Consider the following 25255-nt stretch of genomic DNA (forward strand, 5'->3'; position numbering starts at 1 on the left):
TGTATGAGAGCTTATTTAAAAAAAAAAAAAGAGCTAAAAATGAAGGGGAAAAAAAGAAAATTAGGCAACAGAAGAGCCATAAGTTATTAACATGTTATCATCTTTAACATGACACAAATAGAAATTATCCAGTACCTTTATGGTCAGCATTATTTCTCAGTTTTTGGACCTGTGAAGCTAGGCCTTATGGACAAGATGTGTTTGAATCAACTGAATTCTCTCATCCACTCAATCATCCATTTTCTAACATAAATTTCTCATTCTTTGTTAATTGCATATTACAAAGAAGAGTGCTTTACCCATATTTGGCTTTGGAAAAGATAAAAACCTTTATTAACAAATTCCTATGAAAATGTATACAGAAAAAGGATTTGGATAAAATATGCTAAAATCACAGAAGCAAAGCCAAATTCTGCTAAAATCAAGAGAAATTATTGGTATCCAGAAAAATCCAAACCAATTACAACAGCCACAAGATGGTTAAGACAAATAGAACAGTGATATCAAACTTCCTTGAACCTCTACCTCCCATTTTTGTTTCACAAGTTAACTAGTTCAGGGATGTCCTAATTATATGTAATATGGCCATTAATTTAACAAATACAGTATCAGAGAATACCGCCATCCAGAAAACAGCTTGCTCAAAAGGATGGGAATTCACTTTTAGGAATAGCATTGTATAACTTGGGAAGCCTTGTTGAATTCCAGGAACATTTTTTGTAAGCTGTTACTTCAACTCAAAGCCAAATATTATTCCTTTCTATGTACATCCCAGGAGTCCCTGGGGCCCTTGGAAATTTCTTAGTCCACAGACCAAGCCAAAGGTTATTCCCTTCTTCCACTTTAGAGGCCATTTTCTCATTGTTCATCAGAAAATTTGAGAGTAAGTTATTGATAGGAGGCATTAGGAATATAACAGGGAAGAAAAATGTCTGCCAATCAGTATACCTGGGACCACTGCTGATAACACCCTTAGTAGCTTTATGATCTTAACTGTAAATACTAAGTGAAGGTGGCTTTTGAAGTCTTTGGGCACTCAAATTGGTGAATTTTTCCTTCTTGTAACAGGGGGATTTGGATGTTCAGTATCTGTTTCAGGGGTCTGTGTGGTACAAGGCAGGCTGGTATGAAATGAGTTCTTATGGGGAAGAGTCCCCACAGGTGAAGCTTGAAGACTTTGCACTCTTTCCTCCTACCAGGCGTTTTTTGCTTCTTGATTCTGTGTGAGCCCCAGAGGTCCCAGGGTCACTGTGGTGGGTGTCTCCTGTAGGAGACTGGGCCTGCTGGGTTTCTCTCAGTTCCCTGAAATGAAAGCAGGAAAACATAGGTTACTTAGTCCCTAATTATAGATAGTATTTATGATTACAACTAATACATCAATTTCTCTTTTTATTTCAGTTTCACAGAAACAAGCCTGCATTATATGTAGAATAGAAAGTTCAGTTCCTTTGGTTATGATTGTCATTTAAAAAGATGAAATATGTGCCATTACATATGGTAGATTCAGTTTCCCAGATCCTTGGGGCATCAGTGGTCTTTAAAATTAAAAAGTTAAGCATACAACTCTTCAGTAAATTTGTGAAAGTTACCAGGGTCAATAAATGACAGCCCCTGGATCAAATCTGGTTTGCCACTGTTTTTGTAAATAAAGTTTTATTAGAACACAGACACTCATTTGCTTAGACACACATAAAAAGTCATAATCAATGGCTGTTTTTACATTACAACTGAGTTGAGTCATTATAGAAGAAATTATATGTCCCACAAAGCAAAAAAAAATTTACTTTCTACCCCTTACCAAATGAGTTTGCCAAACTGTGATGTAGATAATTTCAAGAAGCCATCTGCCCCAACCACTGGTGCTGGCTAATGACAGTCACTCGTACCTCCAGAGCTAGCTTTACAGACTATACACACTACTGTAAAGAGACACTTACCTTCTTGTGACCAACATATGTGGATAAATACTTTGTACTTTATTAACTGGGACAACAGAACTCAAAACTAGAACAAGATAAATATTAAGTGGTTTTATGGAATAATTACCTGACTAAAGACAGAGTCTGCAACTTATTACTAAAAAATAATATCATAGACTTAAGCTTTCAAACTAATCTTTCCAAGATGGACTTTGTATCCAAGAAAAGTTGGACTTGTAAGCTTACTTCAGTCAAGGACCCTTTTTCATTTCCTTTTGTATTTTCAATAGTGCACAATATAAGAATCACTTAAAAATTCCTTCAGAACACTGCTCAAACACACTGCCTTACCTCTTCCCCAACCTTACCTTTTCCCCAACCTTCCAGCATCTAATTAATTCCCATTTGTTTAATGAAGGAATGGGTTAATAAAAGAATACAAGCCTACACAAATAAGCAATTGAATTGCTTTCTTTTTTCAGAAAATTCACTCTTCCTCTAAACATGTACCAGGATGGTTCATCTACCTGCCTATCCCTGAAGTTTAGTGGGCTTCTCAAATAGGTCTCTACTCATATAAACCAAGGTTAGGTGCTTAGATAAGTCATCTAAGTTACTTAGATACCTGCTCTCCCTCAGAATCCCAAGTTTTCTTTACCAGTGGTACTTCCTTGTATTCCTCCCTCTTGCTTCCTTTGTATTATCTGGAATTTTCTCTCAAGCAAACTAGTCACAGGGCTGCCCAGTCCCATGATGTAAAGGGCCTCATGCTGCCAGTCCCCTTGTGGACAGGGACCTATGTATTATAATGTACAATATATGTAAACATAAATCCATAGAAGCACATCAGCCTGGTCACACAATTGTGAGTAGTTTGCAATAGATTTATTCTTGACTCCAACATCCAAAAATCTACCTTTCCAGTATGGCTATCTTGGACTTTTCCAAGTTCAGCTGCTTCTGGAGCTCCTCTGTTTTCCCCAGGGAAGGCCGAAGAACTCGATTTCTGGCCAGAGCTGCTGCAGAAGGTCTCTCTGCTGGCTCAGGGTGGATCATTTTCTGATGAAGTAGGGTCAAAAGGAAGACACAGAAGCTTCACTATTGGGAAAATCTCCCCACTCAAGCCAACTCCAACCTTATGTTGGTAGATTTGTGAAACCCTGCTTTTCTTTTGTGTAGAGGGAAAGAGGAATAAATGAAAACTTAACTCCACCTTGGACAGAAGAATTGTTCACACCTTTGACCTGACTAATTATATTTTAAAGAAGGCAGGCTGATTAACTAGTCTAATACCATATTCTAAAATGGAAAAGGCTGAGGTGCTACATAAAAAATGACTATTCCAAGTCCAAATGACTAACTAGTTCACTAGGAAGAGCCAAGACCAAAACCCAGTTTACCCAATTTTTGGTTCTGCCTAATCTTAATACATGCTCCTTTATCATGTAATAAAGAACCACTTCAACACTATTCCTTATATCCTTTATATCTCCAGGAAGATATGTCTATAACCTAAGAGGATTTGAATATGATAGAAAATACTTAATTTGTATATATCAGTAGTATCATATAATGAAGACAACACTGATTCTCCCACTTGGGGAAGTTTTTGAGGCAGCTTTGTCATTTACTTTGTAAACTTTACTGAAGTTCAATTTCCCTTACCTGAAATTTGGGATAACAGGATACTCCTTCTGGGACTATAGAGAGAATTAAATGAATTAACAAAATTAACATTCATCTACAGCTTTGGTTTTGGCTTTGTTTGTTTTTCTGATACTGGGGATTGAACCTAGGGCACTCTGCCACTGAGCTATTTTAGAGCTGTCCCTAGCCATTTTTATTTTTTTATTTTGAGATAGGGTCTCACTAAATTGCTGAGACTAGCCTCAAACTTGCAATCCTCCTGCCTCAGCCTCCTGAGTTACTGAGATTACAAATATATACCACTGTGTTCAGCTTTGTACAGTATTGCTTAGCATAGGGTCAGCATTTAGGTACTCAGTAAATCAATTAAATATAAGAGCAGTTTACATATAATAATAGGTTAGACTATGAACAAGAGATCCCTGTGAGAAAAGGTTTGCCTCCTTTCAGGAAAACAAAGGAAGTCAGAGAACAGGTCTGTAACTACATTTGAAGACCGCAGGTAAACTGTGAAACTCATATATAATCTCAAAGGGAGTAGATGTTTCTAAGCCTATTTTAGGGATCCTAACCAGTCCTGTTTACTAAGCCATGAAGTTAATCATATATATTTTGTTTTCTTGGTATGATTCTAAACTTGTCAGTGTTTTTTGTATCTCTATTTTGACATATCGTCCTTTTGCTGTCCTTGCACCTACTCAGGTGTTATTTGGTACAAGGAACATACAGATTTTTGAATTGACATTATGCCTTTTCTCCAATAGCTCAAATAATTGGTGGTATTTTTGATTATCAACAGTGACTTATACTTTTTTATATACACTTGAAACTCATTCTTTCAGTAACATCATCACTGTTACAATTGCCAATAGTTAAAGCCCAGAAGTGGGAGAGAAAAGACCAGGTTTAATTTTTAAGTTAACTACTTATTGACTGTGAATGTAAGATTCAAATATACTTAGAGCTTTGGGTTTCCTCCAATGCATAAGGAGGTGCCACCTGCCCGTTTTACAGGATTATTAGAAAAAGCAAGTGGAAAAAAGGTTCATAACAGGATTTTAAAACTATAACATGAAAGATTTCATGATGTCTTCCAGTTTTTCTTGAGAAGCTTTCAATCTGTCCTGTATCTTTTTCTGGCCTTCCCAGTTCGTTCCTTTTCCCTTCTGTTAATGGCACTACCAACAGAACGGATCCATTTCCCAACCCCCACACCACCACTTGCCATCACATTTTTAAAACATAGATGCGTTGTCTTCTTTATCTCATGAGAGATGTCACCTTGAGCAAATTGTGAAAGTCTTCTGAGAGCTCCTGAGGAACATCTGGAAAGTTGCCCTCGCGAATATGATGCCAGGCACTGCCATTGGCGGGCAGTGCCTCCGCTCCTGCAGCCACCGCGATGGTTAATCCCAACGCGAATACGTCTGCTTTGGGAAGGTGTTCATAATCCTGCAAAACAGAAAACGGGAAGGTGAGTTCCTTTGCCAAGTGCAGTGAGTCTGGACTAAAATGCAACTGGTAGAAGAGGTTCATTGAGTACATAGTGTTTACCAGCCAAGCCACATTTACTATAGTTAGTGGTTTATTTCTAAGAAGATAGAAGGAACACAAATATACCTTTTAACACTGCTGTGCCCCCCACAGTCCAAGGAATAATCTTAGGGCCATTTTGCGCTGCCAGACTTAAGGTGGCTTGGCACATAAATTAGCCAATCACAGGAAGGAAAGACTCATTTTTTTCCTAATTATCACCCAGGAGGAAGTTATATCCTTCCTAGGTCAGACTCCACAGACATCCTAGAAGATAGGCAATGATAAATGTCATTTTAGTGATGCTATCAGAGGAATAACAACAGGATAAAAATGGACTGGATAGACCAACATGAGCCTAAGGAGGAGGCTTCCTTCCAGACAGACAGGTCAGGAATTCTGCAGAAAGAACAGTGATTATTTATTTATCCTTGATTGAGCCAGTTTCCCCATGTTTTGGGGGAGAGTTTCTCCCCTCTTTGGTTTCCATTCTCAATGGAAAGGAGATACAATATGTTTAAATTTTAGATATATGCTCTTCATTTTTTGCACCGAGCCCTAATTTGAGAGTCAAGTTCAATGGATTACAAAACACCCTCCATGCCAATAGTCCCAGCTACTCGGGAAGCTAAGGCAGGAGAGTTGCAACTGTAAGGCCACCCTGGATAACATAGTAAGGCCCTGTCTCAAAACATAAAACAAAATAAATACTTTCTATCCCTCTAATTGCTACCTCTTGCAAAATTTCATTAGCCAGGAAGCGAATATCTCCTTCTTCTACTTTAGGTTTGCTTATTGATGTCACATGACCCAGGTCACCTATAAAATATAAAGAAACAAGAAATAGAGCTTTTTAAAAGTATATCTTTCTTAGAACCAGAATAAGTGGAGTCATCAGTATAAATTTTATAGAATAATAGTATACTGGTAGGGCTATAAGGCAGACTCACCAATTTTATATATCACACTGGCAGAGAGAAACCAATCGGCTTCATTTTCAACCTCTTCTGGGACTCCAGGAGAGTCACTTTGCATTTTATGGCAAATGAAGATGTTACCTGAAAAACACAGAATAGACATTAAGTAATGATTCCTGAGCTCTGCATCCCAAAGATTCTTTTCTCAATTGGACATTTTAGCTGCCCTCTTTTCTTCTTCTGGGTGGATGTAGCAAGACTACCCAGCTTTCTTTTTTTCTATGAGCTCTCTCAAATCACATTGGAACGAACAGTGATTGATACTGCCTATTCAGGTTAAACCATCCTCATATACTTCCCATTCTCTGAAGAGACTGATGGCAATATACCATTGTCTCAACCATACAAAAGTAGTAACTTGTCCGCAGGTTTCACATTAGTGAGTGATAAAGCCATTCATTTCTGCTTATTTTGATCAGTGAGTTATAAAAAGTGCAACAGTAGTTATAAACACAATCAGAATATAGCCACGCACTGTCACTTATGTAGTAAATTAAATATCTATTTTATAGTTTACCTTCATGATATAGGAGTTTTTTCCCTTTCTGTTCCCTAAGCCCAACTGGGAAATGGTTGAAGTATTTAACTGAACATTTTTAGGGGAAACAGATGGAAGGCATTCTCCCAGCCAACACTATCTTTGACACTTGATAGTCAAGAGTCTTTGATACAGACACAAAATTTTGATGATGATATGAAAAGAACAAAATATGGTATGAAAACAGAAAGAACCATACTGACTAGGTTTGATGTCCAGGTGTACCATGCCAGAGTTGTGGATGTACTTAAGCCCCAAGGAAATCTGTAGAAGAATGTCTTTGAGTTTCGGTTCTTGGAAATGATTACCAGACTTGGTGTTTTCAGATATAGCAGCTTGCAAACTCCCACCTAGGAAAGAAATAACAGAGAAAGAGAAAATAGGTATGAGTCTTAAAGATGAAAGCATAGTAAATATTCAATAAATTCCATGACTGATTTCAGTCCAACAGGTTTGGATTACTTTAGTGTCATTGTGAAGCATAATATTATCTACCCTATGTCTACACTACAGAGATGTTGGAAAGAAGAATTAGAGCTTTTCAAGAGGAAAAGAAGTCAGGTGCTGTGGCACTTGCCTGTAATCCCAGCAACTTGAGAGACTGAGGCAAGTTCAAAGCCAGCCTTGGAAACTTAGTAAGACCCTGTCTGAAAGTAAAAAATAAAAAGGGCTGTGGATGTAGCTCAGTGGTAGTGCTCCTTGGTTCAATTCTCAGTACCAAAAAAAAAAAAAACGAAAAAGAAAAGTTTTACCTAATTATTAACCAGAAGGTCAATCAGGCAAAGTCATATAGATGTCATCAGTATTGATTATTAATTCCATGTCAGTGTCAGGCTAACAATTTTAATGTAATGGATTCTGATTCCACTAAAAATATATCATAAAATGAGAAAACTTAATGATTGCTGACCCATGAAAAAATTTAAAACTTTATATATATCTGAATCCTATTTGAACTACAGTATTTGTACATCAGCTGTAGACTATCTTGATTCATCATTGTCATCAATAAAAAATAAGGCTTGGATTCATATGACTACTTGATCTTGGACACCCATCCTAAGGAATTAGAATGCTTCTGAGCACTTTAATTCATTAATTAGCATTTACTGGCAGGTTCTTCAAATTACAGGGTCCTGGCTCCCCTTGGCAGTTACAAAGCCTGTAACTCTACCAGTCAAATATGTATCAGATGGTAATAGAGGAAATGTGTGTTTAAAAGTATGCTATATAAAATTAAATGTAAAGACTCATCTGTCATGCTAAAATAAGTTCAAAAGGAAGAATTCAGCTTCTTTCAGAAACACAAAGAGGATCATAGTATAGGTTTTTACTTCTCTCTGGTTCTTAGAAAAGAATTTATGTGTTACAGATGAGTTATCACTGAGAAATAAAAAGGAAAGAGAATGTTTTGGATTTTTGTCTAAAAATGAAGTCACTCTGAGACAGTTTGTAGATGGGGTTATGAGGTGATCTCGACGAGGAGGAAGGGTACATCCAGAGGAACTCCCGTTTCCCTACTAGCCTGCGAGTTCCCTAAGGGCAAAGACCACACCCAATTCATATTCCCTTTCCCAAGACCTGGCATGTAATAAATATTTTCTGAAATGAATGTTTATCCTGGCAATAGAGGGAAAAGAAATAGAAAGTCAAGGATCCTTTTAAGGTGTGGAGTAAAGAAGACTCCTGGGATATTAGGAATCTTTTAATATATTCTTATAGGTCATAAACAGACATGCTTGCTACTCTTTGAAAGCAAAGAGTAGCTTTGCTTTAGTAAGAGCAACAATACCAGTGCTAGAATTGCTTTTAAATACTTGGAAGTTATATAAATAAGATTAAAGTTGGTCAAGTAATAATCAACAATAGTAGAAGTTACTGAAAATTACTCCTGTATGCAGAAGCGTTAGAATATCCTTATTTTGCTACAGCTAGAGCTTATTGTCCACCTCTTATAAAAGAACATAATTAACTGTCCTTTATTTAATAGTGTCAATAAGGAAGCATGTGTTTGCACACATAGCAATTCTGAATATACGGTAAGCCTCATCCCTATCAATCTCATCCAGTCACAGGAGTCTTAATTCCATAAGCCAAGGTACCACTTGGAGATGGTTTCTGTAATTGCAAGCATTGTATCCAAGGAGAAAAACCAGCCCCTGGGCACCATGTGAGCTGGGCTGCTGATTTCCTCCTTTAAGATAAAATAACAGTACTTGACCCCCTTAGCAGAAAATAAAAGAAACTTAATGATATTTATATTTTACCTTCTGCTAATGAGGCCTAACATATCAAAATAAATAAAGAGCAAGTGACTCTAACAATAAAATGTAAATAAGTTGATCAACTATTCAACAGGATATTAGTTCATATATTTGTATTCTTACATTCTTTATGTTACTACCTATAACACAAGCATATTTTTCTGCTGGTGAAGTGATTCTTTGTTTGATACAAAATACAACCAACACTCATGGCGTCCCAGAGAGGATGCTGACTCAAATAATACAAGGACCACAGTTCTAGCAAAGCAGGCTTTGAGAAACTCCAGTGACAGGTGTCACCAGAAAATACTGCCTGTAGACAGAGGTTAATAGTCTAATCCTGAATCAGTTAGAATCCTGGGGTTCTAGAATCAAACTACTATTGGAGACCTTTTAGGTTTTTGAGGGTAACCCAGGGGACCCTGGGGGACTTGTAGGGGAACTTGGCAAGGATGTGGAAGAAGGAAGGAATATTTATTGGTGCAAGGGTTGGGAAAGAGAGCAGGGGAAATCAGATGACTATCTAAATCATCTGATTTATAATGTAAATTAAAATCATTATTGTACGTGTTCCAGCCTAACTTCTGTGATAGACTGGGGGAAAGCATGGGTGATGGAGAAGTAGGGAATGAGGAGGGAGAGGTAGGGGATGGAATGGAGGGAGCAACTAAATGAATAAGACATTGGAAAGACAACACATATGGATTGCATTTTGAAAAATCAAAGTTTCATTTTAAATGGCAAGTAGTGAAGTTATTGGTCCATCATGATGAAGAAACAACAATTCCCTATAATCCATCACATCTAATCTGAAATCCACTGCCTGGCATTCAGGGCCCTCTCTAGTCTCCCCACCCTTTACCTTGTTGCTCTCATTTCCTACTCCATGAGTTTCTTCAGTAGGTAAGAACCTACTGTCTGCGAGGCCAGACCAATTCCTAAGACCATGTCCTTGGCCTGTATGCTGTTCAACAACTGGATGCCTTCCCTCTAAATTTCCTAAATGCTAGTAATCCTTCTGCAAAGTCTAATTCCAGTCCTATCTCCTTTATGAAATTATCTCAGGCTGCTCTAACAATGATTATTATTGAGTTTTTACTATATATCAGGGATTGACACTACAAACATTTGGCATATACTGTTGGTAATTCTCAAACTATTTCTTTACCATTCCTTCACTCATTTGGTATTGACATCACAGCAATTATACAACTAGTGAGCAGCAGAGCTAGGCTTTAACCAGGTCTTCCTGACCCTAAAATACAGGTCCTTTCCAGCACCCTGTCACATTCATCTTCTCTACTTGTTTATCTGAAGTTGTACCAGCAAGTTTTGCATTGTCTTTTGTATAGTCATTCTAAAAGAATGAGTGCAGCAAAGCACCTTGAGTATTTCTCTACCTACGGCTCAATGCAGTGTCAAACCCATAGAAGGTACACAAATGCTGAAATAAATTAAAAGATGATTTTTAATAGTAATAATCTCTCCATACCCCTCTCTGTCTCTCTGTCTCTCTCTCTCGCTCTCTCTCTCTTTTTAAATTTTGAAGGCTTTATACTGTTCCCAATTCAGGTTATAAAGCATTTTTGTTTTATTGATTAACTTTGCTATTTGATAATATCTGTGTTTTAATAGAAAAAAAGTCACAGAAATAAAACTAATCTTCATTATAGAAAGAGAGAAAAAAACAGGGAACCTCAGGTTTCCATAAGGGGGAATTAGGAAGAGAAGATAATTGAGGAAAGTGTTGACCTTTCAGTCATAAGCATGAGGAAAGGATCCATCAGTTCCTCCAGACAGACTATTAGAAAAGAGATTTGGGGTGAGTTAAAAGGCCACAAAGGTCACAGGTAAGGCTACAAGGAAATTTTAAGAAAATGAGAGAAATGCCAAATAATTATTTTGCAGGATGTATGTACCATTTTCTAGCATTTCATAAAATTACTTACTTGCCTACTTATTTATTCATATAATGATGAAGTTTTATACTGATCACTCTCCTGAAAGGCCAGGCTGGACATATATATTCAGGGCCATGTAGTGGTTACTAAAATTCCTAAAAGACAGGCTACACTATTAAAGAAACTCAGGGAAGGTGCCATGGAGGAGAGGAATGTGGTTTTCAAATAGTACTGTGGCCAGAATATGGATTTCTACTCCTAAAATGAGGCCAAGCTTTTATTCAATTTGTAGCACTTTACTACTTCACCACTGAACATTTTGATGACAAATATTTCCAAGGCCAACAACCCATAAATGCTGTATGTCAACCTCTTAACCACAGACTAGAAATATGTTAAGTCAAAAAACTACTCTTTATGATCTAAGTAGCCCAGAAAAATGTGTTACAAGTTACTATGCATGTGTAATCCTGAAGAACCTAGTATAATATATCTGAAGTCACCAAGTCTGGTCCCAGTGTCTCACCCCATGCCCTAATTCTGAGAACACTAAATCTCAAAAGTCAGACACATTAACTATTACAACTTAAGAATCCACTTGAAAATTACTTAAAAGTTATAACAAAATAGGGCATTCTGAAGAAACTTCACCACAACCTCCCCAAAGTGATATGGCTTTTATCTTTCAGGATAACTAAAAAAAAAAAATGGTAGAAGAATTATTTACCATTTAAATACTGGGCTAAACATTTTCTCTCAGTGTAAATAAAGTGTAACGTGAATGATGTCTCCTGTGTATCAACTGCATAAAAATTCTGAAAGACATATATATGCTTCTGCAAATTTCTTCTCAGCTCAACTATTTTCTCAGCTTTCTGATTCTAAGCAAGATTATGGTACCAACATTTTAGATATGTCTCTGCTATACTTAGCATAAACTTTAAGGAGTCTGAGTTTATTTCTGAAGATTTACAAGACTCATACCGTCTCCATAGATATTAGTCCACATACTTACCATTGCAATATTCATTCTGAATGATCACATGGTCGTCTTCTGCCCATGAAGAATAGTAACGTACCACATGAGGGTGATGCCCAAGCACTGCGTGAGCATAAACCTCATGCAAAGTCAAATTCCTAAGAGACAGAAAAGCATTAAGAAAAATTAATCAAGATAATTTGTACATTAAGAAGTTTTTAAAGGCAAAATATGAGGCATTAACAGTGGCAGAACATTTGCTGGGTGCTTAATGCATGCTTATTATTTTATCTCATTCAATCTTCATAGCTACTTGGTAAGATACAGTGGAAAGAATGAAGTCTCTAGAAAGTAAGCAACTGGTCCAAAGTCAAAGTGGTAGTGGTAGACCTAAAACCAGGACCTTGGCCAACCTGGTACCAAGGTCCTCTATTATTAGAACATGGCATATGTAAAGAGGAGTCTTAAGTGATTACTGTCTCAATAATAGTCTCAGGTCTTAATTTTACTTTATCACAATATAAAAACTTCAAGGGCTTAACAAGAAGGTCACCATACCCTTGATGGTGGATATTGTAATGGGTCTCTATCTTCTCTGTAAGGTTAGATTGTCATTAGAGTCAATATTAAACTCAGTCAATATGATATAGTCACAGAGAGTCTTAGTGAGAGAGATTTGTTATGCAATAGGATAGCCCAACACAAGGAAAGCAAAATATAGTACTTGATGAATTTAAATATGAAAATGGGGGCTGGGAGATAGCTCAGTCGGTAGAGTGCTTGCCCTGTAAGCACAAGGCCCTGGGTTCGATCTCAAGCACCCAAAAAAAAAAAAAAGAAAAAAGAAAAAAAATTTCAGATTCAGCATGGTATTATATTCAAGTTATTCATAAAAAGTATTGGTTGAATATGAAAATATTTGTTTTCCTTGTAACTAAGGAATACATTTTTAATAATTAGCTCTGGGAATGAAATGTAAACTTCTGTAAATAATTTTTCCTTGCATGTAGTCTCTGAAACTTGACCATTGAATTCACTGTTAATGCAAAATAGAGTTAATTGGTGAGTCAAGGGTAACTTCTTACTTAGCAGTATTTCTGATGAACTAAACAAGTATCAGAAGATCCTTCCACAAATCTACTCATTAAAAAAAAAAAAAAAAAAAAAAAAGTAAGACCACTATTAGAAAGTAAAAGCTAAGACATTCGCAAAAAAACTCAACAGAATTTGAAATTATCATGTTATATTTTAGGAACTTTTCTCTGGAAAAAGTGATCTGAAAAACTCAAGAAGGTAATGAACGTGAAATGACATATACAGGGGGAGGAGAATTTTAAAATGACAAAGAAGCAGCTGGTGTGTTTTTCATCCTCTCAGTGCTAGCATTTAAAATATCTGAAAAGAAACAGCTCTACAAATCCAAGTTTGCAGTGCTTGTATATTTTGAAGGTACTTACTCATTTGACAATCCTGTAAAAGGTTTCGTAGAGCGCTTTATTGCATAAACACATCCATCCAGCCTCTTAATGCACTTGTAGACCGTACCAAATTCCCCAACCCCAATTTTTTCTACCTCCAAGAATTCCTTTTCATAGCGGGAAGCCATGTTAGTTTCTCGTAGAACACTTTTCTAAAATATTTTAATAAAAATAGAATTAGAATAATTCTTTCCAACATATTTTGAGAAGTAAAAATGGACCATATTACATTCTTAAGTTCTTCAGATTTTGAAAAAGACTTGAGGCAAATGCAGTGGATTCTATTTGTGTCACTATTCACAGTGGCAAGAATCCCCCAACAACTACCTTCTTTTCTTTGTAAACTTCCATACAACTCTGTACTGACATTTCTTATGTATTCTTTAATAGTTTTTCTTCTACCTGGTCATATTATTCTTTTCTATAGGTTCCTACCGAGAACACATCTTCCTACCGAGAACCCAGCACTACTGTCCTCAGCTGAAGGAAGATCAAAACAAAAACAAAACTTCCCTTTGAATCTCTTCTCTACATATCTCAGTCCTCAAGCTAATATTTCCATCTTGAATTGAATAAGCTTTCTTGTTTCAATTTATTTTCTCAAAAATCTTGGCCTGAAGAACAGGATTGTCTGCTTGATTAGTTCAGAATATGTGCTCAAGCAAAGCAAACCCTCCCCCTTCTGGCCAACTATGACATCCCTCATTTCCCACCTAATAAATAACTTCAGGCAAATAATTGAATTCCTTTATCAGTTTTCTCATCTGTAAGATGAAGATGATAGCACCAACTTCTTAGGTACCTTTATATATTACATGAGAATATATAATATCTTATTACACATATTGTATGTAATAAGATATATAACTTAGTATAATGCCCAGCACATAGGAAATTTTCAGTAAACTATTATGATCAACATCTCCATAAATTTACATGAACTTGATTTGTCTACCAAAGTCATCTTTTCCCAATTTCACAATTAGCAAGAATTTTTGTCTTCTAACTTTAGCAGTTTAAAAAGTCTTAACTCTTAGCCAGATGCTGGGGTGCACACCTATAATCCCAGTGGTGGTTTAGGAGGTTGAGCCAGGAGGATTGGAAGTTCAAAGCTAGCCTAGCAACTTGGCCCTAAGCAACTTAGTGAGACCCTGTCTTAAAATTAAAAAAAAAAAAAAAATTTTTTTTAAAGGGCTGGGGGTGTGGCTCAGTGATTAAGTGCCCTGGGTTCAATCCCTGGTATCAAAAATAAATAAGAATAAAAAAAATTGGTTCTTACTCATTCATTTTAACATCCAATTCTAACCAGTCTTCATCAGCAAGATCTCTAATTTTCATTGCCCTTAGCCAATCTCAAGACATTTCCTCCACATCTGAATTTACTATAGCTATTATCCCTCTCTCAACTCCTTTAGTAGTAAGATTTTTTTCAAAATTATACCACAGAATCAGACACCTAATTGTTTCCCATGAGAAATTTAAATGTCTAACAAGAGACCTGAAGGCCTTCCACCAGGTGCACACTACCTTACCACCTTCATCTCAGATACCAAATCTGCCTGCTCACCACCCTTGCAACACCCCACTCACCCCAACCCCACCCTCTCACACATAATCTCTTCCACCTTCAGAGCATTAAAAGTTACTTATTCCTTTGCCCAGAATTATTTTCATACACTGTTTTCTGCTGGACTTCCTTCCTATGTCTTTCTCTAACCCTTCACAGAGGTTTTAAATATATGTATATGTATAGATGCATCACACATGTATACAAACAAATATACACACCTTTTACCTTCACACTTGTGTATAAATTGTTTTAAAATTTCAAAGCTGTTAGTTCCTCTTAGGAAATGACTTTCTTACAGATTTTATTCTTTATTGGATCTAAATACAATGTTCATATACGAATTGTTTGATGAATATTTTTGACATTTCTATCTGAAGCCAGGAGATGCCTTATAAAATAAGAATAAAACCAAGAGTAGTGAAGACATGAGTCAGAAACATCTGCTTAAAAAAGGAAGCATGTGCCCATGGCCGCCTTCTCCATGATGGTTATGGTGATGTTTTAAAATATCAACTCCTTTATGCAACAGATAAAATTTGTTGCAGAAAACTTTAGAAATTAGAAGGAAAAACCATCAAGTTTCCACTATTCAAGGACCATGAAAGAACAGTTACAGAGCCATCTAATTCTCTGTGATGAATATGTAGCCCGTAGTTGTGATCATTCCACATAAATTTTTTGAGTGTTTTTATACACTGAACATTGAACTGACCCATGTTTTTATACATGATAAACGTCTTAATTGCAATTTAATTTTTATTGACTTAATATTGTATAAATTTAGTCATTCTTCTTTTATTGGGCATTCAGTACCCCCCTTTTGCTATTACAATTAAGATGTAATAAACATTTCTGGGGTAATATTTAGAGTATTAATTTCTTAGGTTAGATTACCAGATGAGGAATACTAGATGGAAGACTGCAAACATAAAAATCAATACATAGGGACACATTTAGGAGCTAAAATTTGGACTGGGGATGTAACTCAGAGAGAAAGTTCACTGGCAGAGAGCTTTTCTAGCATGCCTGAAGGTCCATCTCCAGCACACACCCCCACTTACACATGCTAAAATTTTACACACGAACCTCTGGCTCTATACCATTTTTCTTCATTCTGTTTTTCCATTTGGCAACCAAAAATGTCTTGATTTTTCTGTCATTTCTATACCCCATTTATATAGAATTAAAGGCTGGGGATGAAGGGAGGAAGATGATCAAGAGGAGGAAGAAAAAAGGAAAGAGTAAACCCAAGCCCAAGGAGGAGGGGAGCAAGGTAAGGACAAGGGAGAGGGGAGGGAAAGAGAAGGAGGTCGAAAGGTAAAGAGGTGGGTACCAGGAGAGGAGGACAGGTGGGTGGGACAGGGGAGGAAGAAGAGAGATGGGAGGGTGAAGGGCAAGGAGGAGAGTGGTAAGGAAAAGAGTGGGAGGGAGAGGGGAAAGGGCAAAATGGGAGGGAAGAGGAGAGATGAGACAGAGGGACAAAGGAGAGAGACCCAAGGAAAAGCTTGTGTAGTGACAGCCAGGCCAAAGAATCATGCTCACCTTGGCAGGCAGCCCTTGTTCTAATCTGCCTTCCTCTGCGCCAGCTTCCTCACTAAGAAGAAAACAGAAGTTATATCAAGGTATGCTTATGTATGATTAATGCACTGATTTAGCCTGATACTGTGCTGGGTTCTAGGTTCTGTGCTGTAGGATAGTTTCTTCCCTGCTTTAATTTCTGTCTGAAGGAAGGCTAACCAGGAAGTTTCATTAGGAGAACATGAGAAAGGATATGAACAAAGCATCAGGGCTGGGGTTGTAGCTCAGTGGTAGCACTGAATTCGATCCTTAGGACCACATAAAAATAAATAAATAAATAAATAAAGATCTTGTGTCCATCTAAAACTAAAATATTAAAAACAACAGCAACGACAAAGCATCAATGGATACTGTGGACAGCATCCAGTTAAATATTTCAAGAGTAAATAGCTTTCTCAAAGGAGGATATGTAAGCTAAGATTCCAAGAATGAGTGGGATCCAGCTTAGGAAAACAAGTGGGAGTTCTCGGCAAGTAGAACACCATGTGCTAAGAATTAGAGGCAAGGGAGAGCACAGAACATCTGTGAAACTCCAAGTGGACATTATCATCCCCAATAAGCTAACCAAGACAGAGCTAAAAAAAACCTTCAGGTTACACAACTAGAAAGTAATGGAACTGGGATTTGAAGTCAAGTCTTATCCCAAAGCATTTGCTCTTCACTGCTACACTACACTTTCCTTCCAACACCCACTTCTTCTGGAACCTGGATTTCAGTTGGTTCACAGATAGACTGTATATATAACAGAAGTATAAATTTGCCTAAGATGTCTTGAGTTATTCTTCAATAAGCAGAAATCACTGATTAACATCCTTTCTTACAATGGATGGCTATATTCTGGATCTTTAGGTAAAATTCATCTTACAGATCAGCTAGCTAGATTTTTCTTCTGGAGAAGTTCAGAATAGAGATTGCAAGTAGAAGACACTACAGTCATGGAAATAAATTGGTGAACTTTTGTGACATAAATTTAGCACTACATTCTGACACTCATGAATGACATTTATATAAAACAACAAAGAAGTAAATAAGAGAAAAATACCCTCTGGGAACACTAAGAATATTACCATAGTTATCACCACTTTCATTGCCAGAAATTCGAGTTAGTTATCTTTTCCTGCTTGCTTCAGTGAGAAGTAGAGCCACTGATTTCAATGACATACAAAGATTCCTAAAGAGCTAAAACCAAAAGAATTCTTGGTAACCAAAGTAGACTAGATATACTTATGCTGAAGTTCTGTTTACTTAAGATTTGGGAGAGAGTTTTGAAAAAACCTATACATGCCACAAATCTCCATAATATATACTCATTGATTCCAAAGAAATAACTCATCATGGTATATTTAATGCTCTGCAAAGTTTAGATTGTCTACTACGCATTTATTTTGCTGGGTACTTATGAACATGAATAACTACCCCCATTATAGAGGTGCTTCCATTCTTAAGAAAAAAGAAATAATGGTAATGTCTCTGAGTAACATGCACAATCCTTATTTGGATGATTTCTACCATTCCATGGCCTTTGTGGAATAGGGCAATTTGGCTTTCCATTTGTTTTAGCACTTCTAAAAGTGACACTATCTTTTTCTCTTGAATCAGTCTTCCATCACCTACAGAGAAGTTCATATCCTTGTTCTATGGAGTTCTCATCACCAGTCACCTATGTAGACTTAAAGTAGCAATATACTGTTTGCAGTGTGAACAATACCATTCCCATCTGCTAGCCCCATAGTTACCAAATGAGACCTCTTGAATGCAGTCCTTAGCCCATTCAACTTTCTAACTGAAGTCAGAGATCTATTAATTACTTTTCCCTGCTCTTTTACAGAGAAGTCATCAATAGTATTGGAATGGAAAGATGCTAGAAACTCTGTGAAAACATCAACACTTAGGGAAGACATGTAAACATTATTTCAACTTCATTCAAATTGAGTTCTTATCCCTAATCTTACTTTCTCTTTCTCCTTACCCCTTGACTATGCACTTACACATCTCCTCGGGTCTTCCTCTTGCCTTGAAGGAATGATTTTCTATAGGACTCTGGGGTGAATGGATTAATATTAACCAGAGCCAGTGAGGTTGTCTCATCCATGAGGGGAACAGGCGTGTGTCTCAAATGCTTAGAGCTTCGGGAGGGAAACTTCCCTGCTGAAGAAATCTCTGGCTGGCTCACCAGACCCTAAATGAGGATGACCAAAGGCAAGGCAAAATTGGGTTAGTTAAAAAATAAACAAATGAAACTTCTATATCAGCTAGCTATCTAATATTTGAATAAAAGAGTGTTATTGCTAAAGAAACCTTAAAGCAAACTAGTTGCATAATAACTGGTGCTCCTATGAAAAATACAGAATCCCAGTCTCTATCCCTAAATATTCTGATTCATGAGGTCAACACAGGAATTTGTACTTTGGTTAAACTCCACCATTGTGCCCTGAGAAATTCTGTTAGCTATCTGTGAAACCCACCAATTCTAATCCTACCTCCAATTTTAAAAAATGAGGACATTTAGACAACTAAAAATGATTCTATAGAAAACAGCTGTGTGGATGATTAAGGGCGATAAGGGAAAACTGGGGGTAGCTCCTAGACTTCTGGAGAAGGTAAAAAGAGAAGGAAACTTCCCACACAGACAACATTACAGCATTTCAAGACTGGGAAAGGCCCGGTTGGCACAATTAGTCCCCTGATACTTCTGTCTCTTCTTGAGTATTCAAATCAGGTAGTTGTCAGCTAGGGGTCAATACATGTAGCCTCAGCAACCCTGATACCTCCTAAAGATGCTTTTCTATCTGTAAGTAATTCTTCTAGGAATTCCTTATAGAAAGCTAAAGTCAATTTCACATGATTTCTGGTTCTGTTCCTTGGGCAAAACTGAAGGAAGGCAACCCTTCTTTCCTATGTAGCCTTGAGTTTCATCATAGCATTACCAATTATCGTCACCTTGACTCCTCTCTGCCGGTCCTGATCCAACTGTTTGTTTTTTGTTTTTTGTTTTTTTTATAAAGTATGTACTTTTGCAGTTGCATTTCCAGCTTCCCTTCATGCTCTAGTCTCTGCTTGGATAACTCCAAATCATCCTTTAAGACTTTTCTCAAACATTATTTCCTTTGGAAAGTCTTCCCTAATATTTTGAAGCTTACTTGCTAATTCTCTTCATGCCCTACCATTCCTTGAGCACACATGATCTGAACTTGAACTGTTGTTTCATTGTTTATCTTTATTTGGGGGGCACTTTTTGAAGACTGTAAATGGGTTTTTTCCAACAGAAGCTCTGCTAACACATTGAGGTGTTAAGTGGCAGATGATCAAATGAATGAAATACGGTGCCACGCCACGTTGCCCTTCCCATGCAGTCCTCCTCAAGCCATTCTGAGCCAGTTCTCCACACACCAAACCTGTGCCAACTTTCATCACCCTTCTCATGCTTCCTTCACCTTTCTTTCCAAATCACCCCACTGACAATCTGCCCAAAGAACTCTGACCACTCGTGAAAGCACATAACAGTCTTTTTATCCTCCTCCTCCTTTTTCTACTTCTTCTTTCTCTCCCTCTCCCGCTAGATTGTAAGCTCTTTGAGGGCAAAGACTTTATCTTATGCTCCCTACCCACAGTGAGTTCTCAAAAAATGAATGATTGATTGGTACTGAGACCATTGAAAAGTCTGCTGATAGCTCCCTGAACATATTTTGTCTGCCATTCAGACAAGAAGTTTAGTATTCCCTGTTAGACATGCTATGCAAACTCAGCAGGCACTAAAGAGTCCTGCTGACAGTGACTGTCCTGCAAGCAGGATCACAGATGTTATTATAATGACCTGAAGTGCCTCAAGCTGAGCCAGCAGGAAGCAGAACTAATACCCATTCTAGGGATCACACACCATGGCACCAGAGTCTATGAGAAGCAGCCCTGCTTGTGATAACATGAGTGATGTAATAGGAGACAAATAACAGCAAGAATAAAGGAACATACTGCTAGCAATCACTGCTTATTTGTCATCCCTAGTTTTTAAAGAAATATCAAAAAGTTACTTCTCTGCGCTGACATTACAGAAGAGCCTGCACTTCACTAGGCTGAGTGGAGGGAGGAGTTCCTGCTGGGGAGAATAGGCCATGAGTATGCTCAAACCGTGCATGTGAATGTTCTTGTATTAGGAAATAGTAAATAATTTCCCCCCAAAATGCAGTCAGCTGGAATGATGGAAATAACAATGAACTAAGTCCAAAAGATGAGTTATCTAGTCCTGTCTCTGCCACTGACTGAGCTATAAGCAACTTTGTCTATTGGGACCTTGATTTTCTCATATGTAGTGCACAGATTGGCTCTAGATCTCAGAATTTCTATTTCCGGTATGCTTCAGATCCCCCACCCCTGTCTTATTTGTGGCCAATACCAAATAGTTACTAGCACCAGTGATTTTTGAGAAGACCAGTGGCAAGCTGTTTTATGGTAGCTTTAAACGCTCCTTCATTTCCACCATTAAATATGTAACTGGGGATATACAGAGCGGGTGAGTCAGCAAGTCTATCACAGCCACATGAACAATGGAGTCCTGTTGCTGCGTCAGCTGAGCTGAAGACAGTCACAGTGACCTGGCTGCTGCCCATAGCTGACTTACCTTGGGAGTGGAGGGGCTGTCACCATGTGGCAGCCTGCTCCTTTTGTCTGTTTGTACTGGTGTAGCAGGACATTTGGGAGCGGCTGACTCTGGAGTCCGGAGAAGTGGATCTGGGCTTCCCTCAGCTCTCTCCTGAGATGTGTCGCATTCCTGTATGTTGCTGAGGGGAGTTGGGGAAGCCACCGAGTCCTGGGCCTCACCCTTCTCTGGACTCGGGCTCTGGGCCTCCCCACTCTCTTGTACTGTCTTCTGCCCTTCATTCTCAGTCTCTTCTTCACAAAAGGAAAAGTTTAGTTTCTGATTTGGCTCTTTGTTAACACCTCTGTCATCCATGGCAGTAAAAGAGCTCACAGCACAGTTAAGGAGGTCTCTCAGAAGGGAACACTCCACACCTATAGAAGTAAGGAGAAAATCATTGAAACCAGCAAGTTCCACAACCTCATCCAGCCTTTCCCTCAATCAACCAACTAACAGCTGTGTGGCATACTGTTAATTTTCTCCCTTAAGTACCATGAATCTGTAAGACCTCAGCTTATCCTTATTTCCATTCTGAATACGGAAATCCCAGTAACTCTCTGAGCAATTAAATCTGATTCATATACAGAATTTTTCTGTATACCCTACAGAGTGTCCCTGTACTCATGTGCTACAAAACAGTAGTGAAGTAGTTGGATTCCTTCAGTTTAGTATGGCTTTAAAAATGCCCATTAGCCCATTTGGGAAAAGCTCATTATCTAACAAATTATTTTCACTCCTTTACAGCTGCCATGTATAAATATCACCCTCTCCTCCTTTCCACTCCCCAAACTCCCAATGTCTAACAGCAGGTCATTAGAATTTAGCATCACCTGGACATCATAGTGATCCTGATGCAGCCTCTAACATATCTTGGCTGGAGTTTGTATCCCTGATGGGGATACACCTTAGATCCTTGCCAGACACACCTGCCCTAATTCAGATACCCTTCCTCCCCACAGTGTTAGTGGTTAAAGCTCTTAGGGAATTAAATAAATTTTAAAATGACCAAAAAAAGACTAGAAAGCAACATAAAGAAGCAATTGTTGATCACTTTAAAATGGCAATTGCTTTTGCCAAAAAATGCCTTAGTTTGTAAAATTATTTTTCTTACAGTTTCAGTATCTCTAATATACATTATTTAATTTTTCTCATATTCCCCAAATGAATGGTAAAAAATTCTTTGAAGTAAAAGCCACCAAATGACCCAACTATCTCTCTTCTTCTGGGTGTACACTCAAAGGAAATGAATTCAGAATCTCAAAGAGACATCTGCAACCATGCAGCACTATTCACAATAGCTAGGCTATGGAGAGAACTCAAGTGTCCACTGATGGTCAATGGACTTTTTAAAATGAGGTACATATATACAATAGAACACTATTCAGTCTCAAAAAGAAGGAAGCCTGCCGCTTATGACAACAAAGATGAACCTGGGGCCATTTTGCTGAGAAATAAATTAGACACAGAAAGACAAATGCTGTGTGATTTCACCAATATATGGAACCTAAAAAGACCAACTCACATAAGCAGAGTAGAACTGTGGTTGCCCTGGACTGGGGAGAAGTTGGTTAAAGGATAAATATAATCAGTTGTATGATGAATGAATTCTGGGGAGCTGATGTACAACATGGGTGGGGATGGATTTATGAATTAATTTGATCATGGTTATCATTACACACGTGTGTGTACGTGTGTGTGTGTGTGTGTGTGTGTTTGTGTATGAAATGAAACCCCAGAAATATCACTGTATAGGAGAAAACCATGTGAAAGCCAGTCCATAGAAAAGGAAAATGACACAATACCCTTAAGGAGGTTCTGGAGGGAACCGGCTGGCATAAGGAATTATTTACAAGATAAACAAGGTGCAGGGAAGGGTGTGTGGAGGGAACCTAGGCAGCTCCATGAGTTTGAAACAGATTTCCCTTCTCCTGACCGTCTTACGTTTACCCATCACTTGTCACCGCTTCCATTTTTTCCCTTCCACTGATCCTGTCCCGCCTTCTCTTCTTCCATTGCTTCTCCATTTCCCACCAGAACTCCTGAGGAGGGCAACCCAAATGAAAGTCATCTGGGCAGATGAGAAAGCATCTATTCAGCTAAACGCTGAGCTTTGTAGGTAGGCACACCACCAGACCCTGTCTTGGCCCTTCCCGATCCCTCCCAGCCACACAAACTATCCTGGATAATTCGAGAGGGGGCAAACTATTGCTCCTAGCATGCAGTGACTTACTGCTCACCTTTGTCAAAGATTCAACATCCCAAGAGGGCCATAAGAATCATCAAAGGGAAAGGAAGACTCACAGGTTACCAGTAAAGGAATTACAGTCAATTGAAATTCTGGGTCTACAGATCTGTGGGCCAGATGATGGTGTTGATCAGTCTCCACTCACACAGCTTGTCCTTTCTGCCTCTCCAGGCCAGCTGAGAGCTGGCTTTGCTTCCAACAGAGTAGGGCCTGACCCCAAACACGGAGTATGCCACAAGCGTGGAGTTAGGGCACCAGTGCTAGTTGGTAGGATATTACCTGGTTGAGCAGGTTATTTTTGTACCATCAGCCCCTTGCCTTTTCTCTCTCCATTGCTATAATTCTCAATTACTCTTCTTTATGGCTACCTTGTTTGCCTAAGGAGGCAACTAATGCCATTGTTATAGTTTAGCTCTCTTCTTATCAGCAGTAATTCTATTAGAAACTTGCACCATTCACTTTTCCAGTTGTAATAGAAGTTGTTGCACAGACAGAGGGCAGAGATCCTGAAAGAGAGAAGCTCACCTTGCATCTCGGGTTGTATTTGAGCCCCTACACCATGGGCTTGGGGGAAGCTCACTTCTTGCAGACACATTGTAGGAAGAGGAAGAAGCTCCTAGACTCCAGTCTGTCCAAACTTTGGTTCTGAGGCTTTAGAAACACTGATGGAAAGAACAGAAACAGGAAAATCTACCTATCGAAATGAATTGGAAACTTGCATTCAGCTTTGGGCTAGTTGCTCCTTTGAAAAAGTTTAAGGCTATGGATGATGAGATACTTGAGAGTCTGTCACTTCAAGGAAGGACATGCTGGTCTGATTGTCACCTCAGTTAGAGAGAGAATTACAAAACACATCTGAACAGACTAGAATAAACCCTACCACATTACATAAGATTGAGTTAAGACTGAGTCATTCAGATTCTGAAAAAATAGTGATGTTGGATTATCATGTATTTGATAAGACTGCTCACATTGGAAACTACTGGTTTCCTATTAATACTCTTCTTTATAACATTTTCTTATTAAAGTGTTCAAACATACCCCAAATAGGGAAAACAGGTAAGGGGTTGCAGTGTACTACAACCTAGCTTCAAATATTATGAACATTGTTACAACCTCGTTTCATTTATATCTGAAATTTTGTTGGGGTGGTTGCTAGGGTATTTTAAAGCAAATCTGTGATAACAAACTCATTTCACCCATAAGTATTTTTGTGCCATTAGTAAAAACATATAGGTCGATCCATTCATTTGAAATCTATAAATCTACCTGTTTAAAAATACCAAACCAATTTTAATGACTTACTTCTCTCACCAAAGTTCACCCCTGGCTAAAACTAGACCCTTCCAACAGCATGGCTGTTGTAGTAGAGATACGCTGTGTGTCAGCCCACAGACAGTCTTCTTAGAATAGGAACAGATTTCTGACCTGACATCCAATAATTTAGAGATTGATGATGTCCTGCCTATAAGGAGCAGATATTTCAAAACTACAGTATAACTCACTAGTCTGACCTTTTCTCTGTTAGTCAGTTGGGTTGTGGTTATTTCCATATTCCCTAAAATTAGAGCAGATAATGGATAATGGTGTGACCTACGCCAAGGCCAACCTTGCAGCCACAGAGATGAGATCTCTCACTTTCCCTCCCTCTGTGCGTGTGACTGGAAAGAAATGAGTTCGCGTGGGAAAGACTCATTCTCAGAGCTGTGGCACTTAACGCCTCTCTTGACTTACTGTCTCTTCTACCCTCCAAGGGACTAGTAACTTGATCAAACATTTTCAACCTTCTCTATACTTCTGATCCAATTAAAGGTCCCCATAACCAACGTTTTACCTTCATTAAAAAAAAATAAGGAAAACTTTGAATGATTTATTTGAAGTCTGTGGTAAAGAATTAAAGCTTTTCCACAGGGGTAAGTACTGGAAACTCTAAGAGTCAAAAGTGGTTATCTCTACGGAAAGGAGTGGGATTGTGGTATTAGAAGAGAAGGCA

At 38.1% G+C, this 25255-nt stretch overlaps 1 protein-coding gene across 3 annotated transcripts in view; it reads right to left on the reverse strand.

Moving 5' to 3' along the window:
- Positions 1-317: 317 nt before the first annotated feature.
- The window catches only part of Wee2 (WEE2 oocyte meiosis inhibiting kinase), a 29951-nt gene continuing 5013 nt past the window's right edge, over positions 318-25255 (reverse strand). For all 3 annotated transcript variants that reach the window (XM_047560575.1, XM_047560576.1, XM_047560577.1), the window contains exons 3-14: positions 23788-23924; positions 21000-21391; positions 18373-18563; positions 16349-16400; positions 13216-13388; positions 11795-11916; positions 6818-6964; positions 6050-6157; positions 5833-5918; positions 4848-5018; positions 2836-2978; positions 318-1302 (exon numbers count right to left, since the gene is read on the reverse strand). In XM_047560575.1, the coding sequence (XP_047416531.1) occupies positions 1140-1302; positions 2836-2978; positions 4848-5018; positions 5833-5918; positions 6050-6157; positions 6818-6964; positions 11795-11916; positions 13216-13388; positions 16349-16400; positions 18373-18563; positions 21000-21391; positions 23788-23857 (1818 nt within the window). In that variant the 5' untranslated portion in view covers positions 23858-23924 and the 3' untranslated portion in view covers positions 318-1139. The remainder of the gene's footprint in view (positions 1303-2835; positions 2979-4847; positions 5019-5832; positions 5919-6049; positions 6158-6817; positions 6965-11794; positions 11917-13215; positions 13389-16348; positions 16401-18372; positions 18564-20999; positions 21392-23787; positions 23925-25255) is intronic.

This window comes from Sciurus carolinensis, chromosome 8, assembly GCF_902686445.1.
Source record: "Sciurus carolinensis chromosome 8, mSciCar1.2, whole genome shotgun sequence".
Lineage (NCBI taxonomy): Eukaryota > Metazoa > Chordata > Mammalia > Rodentia > Sciuridae > Sciurus > Sciurus carolinensis.